This window comes from Talpa europaea, assembly GCF_964194135.1.
Source record: "Talpa europaea genome assembly, chromosome: 6".
In the NCBI taxonomy this organism is placed as follows: Eukaryota; Metazoa; Chordata; class Mammalia; order Eulipotyphla; family Talpidae; genus Talpa; species Talpa europaea.
Genome location: NC_140072.1, coordinates 92,499,689 through 92,514,265, shown reverse-complemented (window position 1 = coordinate 92,514,265; position 14,577 = coordinate 92,499,689). Strand labels below are relative to the sequence as shown.

The window sequence follows — 14,577 nt, the reverse complement described above, 5'->3', positions numbered from 1 at the left end:
GGCATGCAATTACACACAAATTGATAAGTGAACAAATTGGGGAGAGCCTCAACATATTTTATAATTGAGATTACATATCATTAGGGGAAGAAAGGTGTTAGAAATAATGGTTTTCTTTATGGTCAGTGATAAAATTGCGTCATTATTTCAACCCACATTCAAAAATCAACTCTAAATAAATTAAAAATCTAAATATCGATAAGCAAACTTTAAATACCTACTGTGTAATATAATTGACTAGATTTAACTTTTCGGTAAAGAAAAATTTCCTATACAGAACACAAAGATATTTAACTCTAAAGGAAAATACGAATAGAATTTTACTGCATTAATAAGTCAAAGATACTTATAATAAAAGTACTTGAAAGAAGATTTCACAATATAAAAAATCAGTAGGAGCCTAGACAGCTGAATAGAAAACTGGCCAAAGGATAGGCATAGGCATTTCATGAAAGAGAAACATGATAAAAACATGAATTGTTGAACATTATTGAGAATTAAGGAAATATAAATAAGATGCTATTTTAAAGTCTTACCATAAATGATAGGACTTTAAAAAGTGTTAGGATATGGGTTCAAAGTGTGTCCAATAGAATGTTGTTGATAGTTATAAATTGCCAACCTGCTAATTTCTTTGGAAAACTCCTATTTACATACCCTATGATCCAGCAGTTTGCTTTTAAGATATAAGTATACTCCTATATATATATATATATATATATATTTTTTTTTTTTTTTTTTATAGAGGCATGTTTTATTTATTTATTTGTTTGTTTGTTTTGTTTATACATGCACTGGGTACAGTCAGAAGCGCGGGAGGGTGAGAGAATTACCAGAGCCAGAGCGGGGAGCAGAGCAGGCAGAAGGACCGAAGTACACTGCTGAGGGGAGCAGCGGGCGGCAGGAGAGGTCTGCGCGCCATGTGGGACCCTCCTCCGGTGGCCGGGGAGCAGCCGGGGATCGAACCGGCGCCGCAGAAGCCACGGGCAGCTTCGCAACACAGCGCTCAACCGCTGCACCACTGGGGAGGCCCCTCCTATATATTTTTAACTGGAAAACATAGAAAGTTATCCAAACTTCTGCCCCAAATAGCAGAATTTTTGACTGATACATTAGAAGGACAATGGGTGAATTAGCTGTGATATAGTCACACAGTGGATATTGTACAGCAATTTAAATGAAGAAAGTATACTGACGTGACAATGCAGAACAATCTTAGTAATATAATATTTAGTTTGAGTTGTGAGAGTACATACAGCATGATACCTTTATACAAAGTCAACTGAAATTTCTATGTTTACACGTATGTGTGTTTATACATATATACATATAGTACATACATATTAGACTTAAGGAATACATATATAATAAAACTGTAGAATAGATACGAGAAAGAAGACAGTGGTTGGTAAAGAAGAGCATGCATTTAAATGTGAAGTCAAGGTCTGAGCTTTCCTTTTATATGCTGAGCTTATGTTAAGAATAGTTAAAACTGGGCCTCCCCTGGTGGCTCAGGTGGTTGAGCACCGCCCTATGAAGCTGTCCGCAGCCTCTGCAGCTCCAGTTCGATTCCGGCCGGCTGGCAAAAGTCCCACGTGGAGCAGCAGACCTCTCCTGTTGCGCCCGCTGCTCCCCTCAGCAGTGTATTTCATCATCTGCCTGTTCTGTTCCCCACTCTGTCTCTGGTGAATCCTCTCACCCTCCCACGCATCTGGACTATACCCCGGTTCTTGTATAAATAAATAAATAAAGCTTTAAAAAAAAAAAAAGAATAGTTAAAACTGGGCATCCCTGATGGCCTAGGAGTTGACTCTCAGTGCTGTCACCGCTGCATCCTGAGTTCTATACTGGGCGGGGAGCTGGTCCACATATGATGTGGCAGACCTCTCCTGTAAATAAAAATATAAAAACAAAAACAAATATTTAAAAAAAATAAGCAATTAAAAAAAACTAATAAACGATAGCAGTCATTTGTAGACATGAACCAGTGACTTGAAGGTTAACTCAAAGTTATAGTTAATCCAATTTTGTGCACTTGTGTTCAGATAACATTTAATTTTTTTTTTTCTGTCACTACTTTAATCCTCTGGCACATTGCATGTACACTCATTTATTAACCTTTGGTCTTGCTGGCTTTTTTTTTTCTTTCCCTTTTCTACTCTATACTTAATATTTCATCAAGTTAGTATTTTCATGTTTAAAATCATAATTTATTTCCTATAGGTCAGTGTTTCTCAACCAGAGATAGTTACATCACTGGTGGGTCATTTAGCAGTATGTGGAACATTTTTAGTTGTTACATGTTGCAGTGGGGTTGCTACTAGCTACTAGTGGGTAGAGGGCAGGGATGCTACTAAACACCTACAATGTGTATTATAATCACTAGTAACAAAGATTATCTGGTACAATAATTACAGAATTGTGAGATGGAGACACTGCCATGGACTTGTGGGCTTCCCATAGTGAATCACAGTCATGTAATATCTTAACTCCACCAGTCATTCTATATGTTCTTTGTAGGGGAAATAAAGTTGAATAGGGGAAATAAGTCAAATTTTTCTTTACTATTTTTAATATTATTTGGTAGAACTGAGTCCTAGACTAATAATTGGAGCTGCTCTGAAGAATGTATCTATCTGTAATATATTTAGTTGATTTTCTTTACTTTGATTTGTAATGTCTGACAGTGGTTGAGGTGTCCTTACTCATTTTGCAAAATCAAGAGAGGTCATTTTGAACTTGTCTTCTATAATTAAGAGATTTCTTAATATGATTTCACCTTTATTCCAAACAATCATAGGTCAAAATTTGCCAGGTGTTTTTGTTTACTTTTAAAGAGATTTTTTGCTGTGTTTAAAAAATAGTTAAACATGTTTTTCTTTGTAAAATGTTTGACAAATACATAATAGTATAAAGGAGAATAAAAGACTCTCCACTAAGACCTTACTATTTATTGTTAGTTTTTCTTTATTCTTATCTAGGTGATTTTCTAGGCTTATTTTGCTTGTTCAGTTATCTACTTAAAACATTTTGAACATTCTTAAATTATTCAAGACACTTAGCAGAGTGGAAGCTGTCTAATTGAAAAATACAATTGATTATATTTGAAAACAATACAAAACTGTTGTGATATAAATGGTTTATAGTAGATTTGATTTCTTTTTTACTCTGAGAGATTTATGAATGTCTGCAAGTTAAAAATTGTCTTCCTATGAATTACTCTAGCAGTCCCTACAGAAGTTGACAGCTACCATAGCCTGTTTCCTCTAGAACCACTGCCACCACCTAACCGGATACAGAAATCAAGTAATTTTGGATACATTACATCTTGCTACAAAGCTGTAAATAGCAAAGATGATCTGCCATATTGCCTTCGGAGGATACATGGTAAGGGAGATAAATTATTCTCTTTCAGAAGTATATTGTTGAGACTAAGATTATTCATATATTCCTGAATATGTATTTAATGGCTGAATTTAAATGGTAAAAAATAAATGTATTTTTTCATTTGGATAGTAATACCTCAGAAGTAATGTATATAAGACGGATTTTAAAAAAAGTAATGAAGTAGGAGGGAGATGTCATTTATAGTTGAGAAGAAAAATTTTTCTTTTTAGGTTTTCGTCTTGTTAACACAAAGTGCATGGTGTTGGTCGATATGTGGAAAAAAATTCAGCACTCAAATATTGTAACCTTGCGTGAAGTGTTTACTACTAAAGCATTTGCAGAGCCTTGTGAGTAATTTGTAATTGTCTTTTTACTTGTGGGCTTTATTATTTGAGGCCAGATTTTAGTAATAAGTGTTTGTCTTTTGTTTTAAGCTCTTGTGTTTGCATATGATTTCCATGCTGGAGGAGAAACTATGATGAGCAGACACTTTAATGATCCTAATGCTGATGCCTATTTCACAAAGAGAAAATGGGGTAAGAAAAAAATGCAAGCAAGCTGTGGTTTGACAAATGTTTTTGCACTATGGAAGAGTTGTTTTGTATTGTAATATACATGTAAATTTATCCCTGTAATCACTCAGCTTAATCAGACTATTGAATTTTAAAAAGAATTATCTCAAAGAAATAGAGTAAATCCATAACAAATTTGTCTTTATTATTATGTCTATATTATGTTGTTATATGTCTATATCATTATGTATTCTGTCTATAGACTGAGATGAAGATGGGTTGTTAAAGACTCATGTAGATACTTGAAATTTAAATGAAAATATGATAAAAATGATTTTCTTCTTTAAAAGGTTTTTCTTTTAAAAATACAGTGCTTTCTGAATAATTATAATTTGGAAAATTTAGTAAATTGGAAAAAAAAAGAAAATCCTGTAGTATCACCAAAGTACAACCATTATGGTCTCTGGTGTCTTGGTTTCTTTCTCTCTTTCTTTCTCTCTTTCTTTCTCTCTTTCTTTCTCTCTTTCTTTCTTTCTCTCTCTCTTTCTTTCTTTCTCTCTCTCTCTCTCTTACTCTCTCTCTTTCTCTCTCTCTCTCTCTCTCTTTCTCTCTCTCTCTCTCTCTCCCTCTCTTCCTTTCTTTCGTCTCCTTTTGCATTGTCCATTATATCATTTATTATAAATATATCCCCCAATTTTATATTTTCAAAATGATTATTTTATTACAATTATATTAAAGTTACAATTATAATTATGTTGTTGAATATAATGATCTAATTTCTTGTAATATGGTGTGACTACATATCATTTATGAAATTATTTCCTTAAATGCTTTTGTTTAAAGATAAGAGTACAAGTTATTTGAGAAATTTGTCTTCAAAACAGTTTTTCAGGTAACTTACTTAAATGGAGAATTTCTTTTTTTGCCCCTTGGTTCTTTATAAAAGTCAGATATTGCAAAGAATCAGAATACTTTAATTAAATTATATTCTAACAGATATTTATTAAATGGTAAACAGTTTCAAAGTAAACATTTTAAGATGTTATTTATATATTTGAGAAAGGAAATATATATATCATTTTCTGGGTTGGGAGCAAGAAAGAAGCACTGCATATTCTTTATTGTGGTTTTTAATTTTTTAAAGATTTTCTTGAATACATAATGTTCAAAATTGAGGCAGTGTTTTTGGGATTGTGACTCCTTTGAGGACTCTAATTATGGATAAAAGTAATTTATTACTTCTGTTTACTTGTAACTTTGCTTTCTGGCAGTTAAGAGAAGAAAGCTGTGGTTATGACTGTTTCACATTAAAAATCTGGTCATATAGTGTGGTCACTTTCTTCCTTTTGCCATGTCATCTGCAGATACCTACATAATTTTGTTGAAGGGGATGTGGTATAATTTTTCCTATAGATGAAGATAGCTGTAGTTGTTCAAGTTTATTTTAGTAATAACACCTGTGAAATAACTGTTGGCTTTAATTTATGGCTGGGTTTCTCAACCTCAGCACTGTTGACATTTTGGGCAGAATAATTATATTTGTGGGGGTGTCCTGTGCATTGGAAGATGTTTAGCAGCATCCCTGGCTTCTAACCACTGAATGTTAGTAGCACCCCCTGACCCATTTGTGACACCAAAAATATCTCTAGGTTTTGCCAGTGTCCTCTGGGGTCAAAATTTATCTCTGTTGAGAACCCCTGATTTATAGCACTACTTTTCATTAAAAATAAATAAAGCCAACTTAACTATTCTGTTTTTGGTATTGGCTACTAATTGTGTATGTTATGTTTACATTTTCTTAGAAATCAGTTATTTTTCTAATATTTAAAAGTATTATTTGAATGGTAGGTAGCAACTGTCCTAAATATACCAGATATACATAAATACTTGACAGCAATTTCTAATACAATACAATTTTCTTTTAAGATTTATTTATTTATTTGTACAAGCACTGGGTACAGTCAGAAGCGTGGGAGGGTGAGAGAACTCACCAGAGTCAGAGCAGAGAGCAGAGCAGGCAGACTGATGAAGTATACTGCTGGGGGGAGCAGCAGGCATCAGAGAGGTCTGCGCGCCATGTGGGACCCTCACCCGGTGGCCGGGGATCGAACTGGCGCTGCAGAGGCTGTGGGCAGCTTCGCAACCCAGCGCTCAACCACTGGGCCACTGGGGAGGCCCTAATAAAATACAATTCTGTGGATTTTTTAAAAGGCCAATATTAAAGAAAGGTGAATGTTTATATAAACTTGTAGAGACATAAATGGAAGTCTAATGTTTTCTTATACTATTTAATTTATTCACATAGAACAAATGAAAAAATTGCATCTAAAAATACAGATTTAGAATATGGGAATGACAATACATACAGGTGTATGACAGAGGTTTAAAATGAGATAATGTGAGTAAAAACTAGACAGTATCTGGCACACAGTAACTAATAAGTGTTTTCTGGAAGTACTCCTTAATTGCCATCTTTATTAACTAATTTTATTTAAACTTTTCATAGTCGTCATTGACATTGCTTTGCCAGTAATAATTAGAGCCACTTTTTTGGAGTCAGTTAACACTATTCTTCCAGGTTGTATTATTTTCATTTCTATCTAAATTGAAGGATAGTAGTATGTGAATTAAGTATTTGCTTTTCCCTGGGAATATTATTCCAAGCATATTTTCTATTTATTATCTTCAGAGTTAACCATTTAGCCATATTGCTTTTATACCTACTTAGCAAAGTTTATTTATAACTATATGAGTTCTTGAATTTATAAGGTTATAAATTCAAATAATCATAAAATAATCATAAAATCTGGATTGAGTTTTTATGGCTTCTTTCCTACCGATTAAGGATTATCAGGACCCAGAAACTAATATCAAGAAGCACTAGAAAGAGTTAATAGAATGAAAATAATTGCTTTTCATGGTATACCAGATTACTGCTGTGCTTCATCATTACATATAGTGGCATTCAGTATTTTACAGTATTTTTGTGAATTGAATATCATCTTGTCTAACTGGCGTCATAGCATAGAGAGAGCATTATGTGTCAAAAGAGAAGACTTTTAAAAAATGATAGACTTGGGCCTCCCAGGTGGCGCAGCGGTTGAGCGCTGGGTTGCGAAGCTGCCCGCAGCCTCTGCAGCATCGGTTCAATCCCCGGCTGCTTCCCAGCCACCAGAGGAGGGTCCCACATGGCGCGCAGACCTCTCCTGCCACCCGCTGCTCCCTTCAGCAGTGTACTTCGGTCCTTCTGCCTGCTCTGCTCCCCGCTCTGGCTCTGGTGAATTCTCTCACCCTCCCCCGCTTCTGACTGTACCCAGTGCTTGTATAAATAAATAAATAAATCTTTAAAAAAAAAAAATGATAGACTTTTCTTTCTTTTAGACCGCTGAATAAACAGATGTCACATACCCTGAAAATAATAAGGGCTAGGACTTTCCACTATCTTAGTAAAGTAACAATCTCTAAAAAAAACAGTTCTTGTTTTTAATTACATTTATTTGGTCCACAGATACTCATTTTTACTTTAATTTTCTTTTTTTCAAAAATTATAAAGATTCCAAGAGAGCAGTTCAGTGGGAGTTCTGCTGCTAACAATTTAAAGATAAAATCTTATAAATAGGAAGTTTTGAGTTTGTCTTTTAAATTCTTATTAATAGTTTGAACTTAGATATTTACACACACACACACGAACACACACATAAATTGATAAGTTGTGCCAGGAATATACATGAATTTTCTTTAATTTTAGTTTGAATGTTTTAGTTGATAACTTGAATGAATATTCCACTTTTTGGTTTATTTACTTTATAGGTCAACATGATGGACCACTGCCCAGACAGCATGCTGGATTGTTGCCAGAATCTCTTATTTGGGCATATATTGTTCAGCTGAGTTCTGCATTGCGTACCATTCATACAGCAGGTTTGGCATGTCGAGTTATGGACCCAACAAAGATTCTAATAACTGGTAAAACAAGGTACTGGCATTCTGAGTTTTGACTACTTCGCCAAGCATATTAACTTAAGACACTTAGTAAACAAAGCATGATAATTTGTTTTAATTCTGCCTTTTCATATATTCCATCCAGAAGAACTGCTGTGACTTGAGTTCATTTGTAAGTTAAAAAAAAAAAAAGTTGAATTCTTAATAAAATGCCTGGTTATTATTCAAGAATCTTAATAAAAATTGGGGAGTTAGGTATGATTAGGGTTGTGGGAATATAGAAATAGTATCAAAACAGTAATTCTGTGTACCACAACTGTGGTTCTCAAATTTAAACATGAATCAGAATCACCTGGAGAACTTACTAATAATATTAGCACAGATTGTTGGGCTCAACCCACAGAGTTTATGATTCAATAAATCTGGAGTGGACCTGAGAATTTGTATTTCTGACAAGTTCCTAGGTATTGCTGTTGTTACTGATTGGGTCCCATGCTTTGAGAACTACTGATAGAGAGTTAAGTAACACAGACCTTGACTTCACCAGAGTTTGAAGTTGCCATAATTTTGAGAATTGTTTTGGGCAGTATGGCATAAAGAGCTCAAGTTCTCAGAAGCCAGGTTGCCTGAGCTCATATCCTCTTAATTTACTGTCTATATGATCTTGAGCAAGTTATTTCTCTGTGTTCAGAAACTTTATGAGACGGCTGCTGTTGTTATCTCCATTTTTGACATTTGTAAAGTATTTGTCTCAACAATTATGAGTTAGGTTAAGTGAGTTTAAATGATTTGAATGGCACCAAATGTTTAGCAAATGTTTGCTTATTAGTTCATAAATAATGAAGAAGCAACCTGGTGTGGTGAAAAGACCATTGAACTAGTAGTCAAAAGTTGTGTGTTACAATGCTGACTTTATCAGTTCTGACTTAACAACGATAACCCTATCTTTTGCTCTCTGTGAGTCTTAATTTCCTCACCTATAAAATGTTGGTTAATAGACCTTACATGGGGCTGGGGCAGGAGGCTAGACTAATTAATATTTTCATATACTTTCTAATAGGAAATGTTAAATTTCTACTCATATAATTTAAAATCTTATTTTAATTAATTTTTAAAAAAATACTCTTCTTTAAAGGTTGCGAGTAAATTGTGTTGGAGTTTTTGATGTATTAACATTTGATAACAGTCAGAATAACAATCCATTGGCATTAATGGCTCAATACCAGGTGAGTAAGAATTAATAATGGATACTTTATAACTTAAGGCTTGATTTTTTTTAAAAATAATTTTGTTTATTTTAAAGTATTTCAGGGTTTTAAGTCTAGATTTCAGTTTATTTTGGGAGTGTTCTCTTTGAGCATGTATTGAACATATACTTCTCTAGTCATAGTAATATATTTAAAGTAAAGCGTTTTTAGGTTAGAATATATAGAATTAAAGACAATGTAGTGACTCTAGCTGTTCAAGTGAAAATGTATTTATGTGATTAGGAAACTTAACCCCAGGATAGGTTACAGCAGATTAGCTGAATGAATTATATTAAATGACATTTTGCTTTTTTTCTCGTCTCTAATGTTAAAATCACACTTAATATTTTTACATGTAGAAAAGTTGTCCCACTTCCACTTTAAAAATTTCAGAAATATTTTCAAAGGAATATTGTGTTGCTGTCTTCTAAATAATTTTTTTCGTTTGCTTAATCAGAGCCTATCACGCACTTGTATACTTTCAGAATTTGCTGATTATCTTATTTAGTAATAATAGTATGGATTTAGGCCCTGGTACTTTAAATTCTTAGCTAATTTGCTATTTATTTCTTATTGCTTGATTAATATAAAGTGTAAGATAATATGAACCATATTGCTACAAGTAACAATAAGTGTAGTTGCTTTTGCCTTGATTACTCTGCAAGTAGCATGGCTATTTAAAGCAAATATTTTATATTACTGTTTTTATTAATGATGATTCATATTTTTTGGTGGACATGCAGCTTTCATTTAAAGACAGTGTTTGATTTGGATAAGAAATTTTTGGTCTTTCTGAACATTTACTCATTTATAGAGGTTGAAATAAGGCAGAATTCTTAAGTACATGGAGAAACAAGACCATCTTGCCTATTCATTTCAACTTCTTTTATTAAAACTTTTAAAGATTTTAGTTCCTTTTATCATAATACAAAATCTCAGAAAAAAAGGTAAAGGGACAGAATGAGTAATGTCTGAGTAGTGTTTAGTATTCCAATTCACATATAAATCTCTCCTTTTGCTACATAGTGCAGTCCCCCCAGACTTCGAGCCACTCACATTCATTCAGTCATATCAGACTTCTCTATGGATTGTGCCCATTAACTTCAACAGCAGCCAAGCTGACTTGGTTGGTAGCACCATCTAGTGGGCACTACGTGGAAGAATCTGCCTGCTATATATTTTTCCCCAGTAGCAGCTTTCTTCTGCTTAAGGGGATTGTAATCTCCTTCGTATTTAAAGAGATTGTTTCCTAGCTACTTTTTTTATCTTATGTCATACACTTAGTACCTAACTAATTGGCTGTGGTTAATTTTTCTTCATAATCTTTTTGCTTCTAAAAAGTGACTGTTAACTATTAAAATACTAGTGATTTTTATATGCCCAGAAAATAATATTAAATTTTCGAAAAGAAATTAAATATTATTGGAACCAGTGCCATAAACTTCTGTGTCAAGTATTTGGAAACCCCATGTCCCCATTAAAAAACAAAACATCTTACAGTTTTTGTTTTTTACAAGCACAACCTTAAAATATCTCCTCATTCTTCTCTGTTCTGATTAAAGTTCCTTTAAAAAAAAAGTTACTAGCATAAAATAAGACTAATTTGATTTTGTCTTTCTGTGACGACCACAGTAGTATTTTCAATTTTTTCTTTGCAAAAATACACGTTATTTCACTTGTATTATGGGTTATAAAGTCACCTGAAAACAACTCATTATAAGAAAAAATAATCCCAGAGTTCCAAACAAACAACTTTGAAGTGTTAGGGATTAACTGATTGGTTAGGATGAAGTTAGGAACTGCTTTCATTAATAAATACATACTACTTTAAACTAGCTGTCACTTTCCCTTTGTTTTTCAGCAGTAACGGATATATCAGGTTTTCTTTTCCTTTTTAATTTTTTTTTGGGGGGTATGTATATATGTGGAAATTTTTTCATATAGCTATAGTAAGGTAAAGGAGACAATTAAAGATAGTCCTAAAAAGGGAAATTGTGATTTTACAGAGAAGGTACATGAGAAAGGAGTGCATTGTTTCTTGTAGTCTATTTTTCATAGTCTGTTTCAGACACGTGAATAGAGACTGACTTTCAGTAAAATGGACATAAGTAGAGCCATAGATAGAATCAGAGAAAAATCAAGAAGTCAAGAATCAGGAAGAAACTGAAAATGAGTTGGGGGGAAAACCTCCAGAATTCAACAAATGGGGGGAAAAAACCAGATGGAGGTAAGAAGCAAAATAACAAATGGAAAAGTACTTAGCTGGGAAATAAGGAAAGGAGAGTTATTGAGTTTTTATTATGTCGAACTCTAAATTTAAGGAGGACTTCATTAATCTTTTTTGTTTAAAAAAGTCAGTTCTAATTTAATCTGTATCATATGACCTGTATACTTTATTTCTAAATGTGGATATTCCCACCTTGAGTCAGTTTTAGAAAGGTGGTGGGATGGCTTCAAAATCAGATGTTCTTATTTTTTAAATGCATCCAGCCCTTCAGCTCTCTTGGATTTTTGTTTTCCTCTCTTTCAATAGGGAACAATGAAATATTCTAGGTGGGAGGCTTAGTGCAGCATCAATTCAGGGTGGAGCCAAATTGAAAGTTTTACTGTTTTCAGGGTTGGGGATCTGTGTGCTGGTGGGTGCTGCTCAAATACTTGATAATTAATAACAACCTCTGATTTGCTAATAGTGACATGGGAAGGAAACACATAGCATTTACACGCACTGATTTCTTTTGAATAACATTTTTATGATTTCATTAATATTATGTGGAATGTTTTTATTTGCTCTTGAGAATGATTGAGTGGACTTATTCTTAAGTAAATTTATGGCAGTCCCCTCCAGAACATAGAAATAATGGCAACAATAATAGTGTTCCTTCCCATGTCATCTTTCCTCCTGCCAGTGTGGGCTCCTAACTCTGTACCACTAATGAAGTTTTAAAGATTCTCTCATGAATCCTTGGCATCTCTTGTCCTAATAGATTCAAAGTAGTTTGTTTATCTAAATACTTTTCCACTAATTCATAGTGTTCAGATTCATAAATACTAGTTTTGGATAAATTTTAAGATAAAATTTTAATGTTATTTTAGTAATAAAATTTGATTTTCTCTTGTTCTTTATAATTTGGGCAAAATGTTTATTCCCATAATAATGCTAAGACATTACTAGTGATTGCCTTGAAACGCTCACTTGATTTCATTTATTATGTGAATTACAAATATTACAAATATTCCACTGGTCTCAACACCAGCTGCGTATCAGAATTTCTTCTGGAAAGTTTGAAAAATACCTTACCCCAGACTAATAACACCGGAACTGGGTGTTTTTGTTTGTCAAACTCCTCTGGTGATTTTAATGTACAGCTAAATTTGAAAACTCCTACTAAACCAATATCCAGTAAGTCAACTTATAGTCAGTAATTCAGATTTTGAAGCTTTGCAAAAGTTTTCTGTAGAAATTATTTCAAAGTATGTCATTTAACTCTGAGCTACTCCATTCTCCTAGGCATATGAGTATTTATAGTTACCTGCCAACCAGGGCCGCTTGGGGTGACCATTCTGTTTCCTGGAGTTATAATAGGTAATAGAGAGCTTACCTCAATTCAGCCAGCTGTCTTTTGAAAGTCCTTTTAGAAGGAAAGTCTCAAGTGGCAAATCTATAAAAAGGAAAAAAAAGGTAGGAAACCAGATGATTACAGAGCTCAAAGATCTATTGTAGTGCGAGTAAAATTGTCTATTTGGAAACAACAGATGGGATGGGATGTCATTGAGGTTTGTAGCATTTTTGATGCTTTAGAGAATATACTGTGAAATCAGGTAATGTTGATGGCCGTGTTTGAGATGGGTAACTTTTTTGGAAATAATTCTTCAAACTCCCATCGTATTTTGGGTATTGTGGAAAATGAAAAGTGCATATTGCAAATTATAATGATCATAGTAAAGCAAGTATATAATAGTAACCAGCCTTAAAACAAATTAAAAAAAGGTAAAAGCTGGTATGCAAATTACTTAGAATGGTGTTTCTTAAAGTAGGTGCTTAGAATTCCTTCATCAGAATTACCTGGGTTCTTTAAAAATGTTGGACCTGTTTCAGAGCTACTGAATGAGAATCTAGGTTGAGAGACTCAGAAATCATGTTTTTAATAAGTTCTCAGGTGATACTGATGAGCACCAAAATTTGAGAAGCCTTTGCTGAACTCTGCAGCTTCTTTGTTAAAGGTGCTTTTTCCCATTCAGGAAGTAATGTCAGTGTATTAAATTTGTACATATAAAATAAAAATTAAAAGTCGTATTTATTCTTTTATGTCAGCAAGCAGATCTGATATCATTAGGAAAAGTTGTGTTGGCTTTGGCTTGCAACTCTTTGGCAGGAATTCAGCGGGAGAACTTACAGAAAGCCATGGAACTGGTGACAATCAACTACTCCTCTGACCTGAAGAATCTGATTTTGTAAGTTTTAGTATATGATTAAATGTATTTAGTGAACATTTGAAATAAGACAGAACTCTTTCATAAGGGCTTTTTAACAATGATTCTATTTTATTTCCACTATTTAAAATCAGGGGAAACATACTTAAATACTTTTGAATTTCTTTATTTTTATTGCTAAGCAAATATTTGTTGGAATACATTCATAAACCAAATATTTTAAATTAGTTGTTGATATTTTAACCATTTGGCCAAAGGGTACCTCCGAAACTGCAGTGATGCCCATTTGCTACCTATGATCTTATAAATTTAAATTTATTAAGACTAAATGAAATGGAAAAATCAGTTCTTCACTTGTACTAGTCATATTTCAAGAGCTCAAATGTAGCTTACATGTAGTTTCTGAGTGATATATTGGACAATGTAGTCATAGAATGTTTTCAGTATCCCAGAAAATCTATTAGACATTGCTGCCCTAGAGAGTTGTAAGTATCTTTGTGAAAACTGTCATAAATAAACCTTAGATGCAAGCTGGTTACCCACAGAAGGGCCAAAATAGAGGGACTTTATTGCCATCCATTCAGAAAATACGAATATAAAACTTCTTATTCCAGTACCTTAAGACTGCAGGTAATCTTTGAGTTTAAGTTTGAAAGGAATTTTGACTTAATAGAAACCACTGTGGATTACTATCACCAAAGGATTCCTCCCTGTGATAGATAGCTAGGATGCATCTAACACTGAGGAATTCCAGAGGCTGAACAATCATTATTCTTATTTAGAGAACAAATGCTCATAAATCTCTTGAAATTTTCCTATTAAAGTCTACTAGAGCTTATTGATCCTTTTCAGAAGTCTCTCTTCATTTTAAGCTGCTGTTCCTTATGATTCTTAAATGCCTGGATGACCCTGTTTCTTTTTGGATGAACCCTAGGGTATGGAATTGAGGGATGGAGGATGGGACTGCCACCTTGTACATTGGGATAAGTATCTTACTTATGACAGAGCTCTGGAAACCCAGTGGTTGCCTGGTTACTATTAATAGTCAGATAAGATGG

At 33.5% G+C, this 14,577-nt stretch overlaps 1 protein-coding gene across 2 annotated transcripts in view; it reads left to right on the top strand.

Moving 5' to 3' along the window:
- PAN3 (poly(A) specific ribonuclease subunit PAN3) overlaps nt 1-14,577 on the top strand; it is a gene marked incomplete at both ends in the record, with an annotated part of 117,568 nt that overhangs the window by 92,918 nt on the left and 10,073 nt on the right. Inside the window, 6 exons of one of the 2 annotated variants that reach the window (XM_084234355.1) lie at nt 3,226-3,387; nt 3,618-3,734; nt 3,822-3,923; nt 7,710-7,875; nt 8,977-9,067; nt 13,401-13,540. In XM_084234355.1, coding sequence (XP_084090481.1) covers nt 3,226-3,387; nt 3,618-3,734; nt 3,822-3,923; nt 7,710-7,875; nt 8,977-9,067; nt 13,401-13,540 — 778 coding nt within the window. The remainder of the gene's footprint in view (nt 1-3,225; nt 3,388-3,617; nt 3,735-3,821; nt 3,924-7,709; nt 7,876-8,976; nt 9,068-13,400; nt 13,541-14,577) is intronic. The other variant, XM_084234356.1, reaches the window with a different exon arrangement.